Genomic DNA, 610 nt, shown 5'->3' with positions numbered 1-610 from the left:
TAAGTGGTTAGATCTTAGGGTTTCTTCTTCTTATTCTTCGCCATCCGGGCAAACTCTAATTCCTCTTCTCCTATCTCTTCTTCTTCTATTTCTTCTTCTTCGATCTCTTCTTCTTCTTGGCTATCTTTTTCATGATCTGTGAGCCGCCGGCGTTTGAGAGATGACGCGGTTGAGGAGAGAGAAGCTTCAGAAGAAGAAGAAAAGTCGGGGAGATTCGTTGGAGAAAGAGAGAGAGAATCGAGTGATCCTTCGCTGCCTGCATTGGAGTTTGAAGTCATACACGTCACTCTGCACGCACTCTCCACCCTCCTAACATGATACACACGCAAAAAGGAATACAAATAGAAATATAGAAATATAATTAGATAGATAGACATGTGCTGGTGCACGTATACACACGTGGATGAATATTTCGATCAATCTAATTATTTTCAATCTATCTATCTATCTGTCTATCTGTCTATTTAGGCCTGGACAGTCTCTTCAGTACCCATCCGACTGGAGTTTGGAGAGAGCTGCAGGGATGCTTACGCAAGAGGAGAGACGACGGAGATGCGCTTGTTTCTCTGTGGAGATTCTTTCAGACTGTTCTTTTCTTTCTTTATTCTTC

The 610-nt window shown here is 42.5% G+C and overlaps 1 protein-coding gene across 1 annotated transcript in view; it reads right to left on the bottom strand.

Annotated features, from left to right (window-relative positions):
• Positions 1 to 14: 14 nt before the first annotated feature.
• The window catches only part of CSUI_009764 (wd g-beta repeat-containing protein), a gene marked incomplete at its 3' end in the record, with an annotated part of 6,621 nt that continues 6,025 nt past the window's right edge, over positions 15 to 610 (bottom strand). Inside the window, exon 7 of the mRNA XM_068069873.1 lies at positions 15 to 309. Coding sequence (XP_067918151.1) covers positions 15 to 309 — 295 coding nt within the window. The remainder of the gene's footprint in view (positions 310 to 610) is intronic.

Source organism: Cystoisospora suis (assembly GCF_002600585.1).
Source record: "Cystoisospora suis strain Wien I chromosome Unknown contig_6003, whole genome shotgun sequence".
Classification (NCBI taxonomy): Eukaryota; Apicomplexa; class Conoidasida; order Eucoccidiorida; family Sarcocystidae; genus Cystoisospora; species Cystoisospora suis.
Note: the sequence above shows the minus strand (reverse complement) of the source record. Positions and strands in the feature narration are given on the sequence as shown.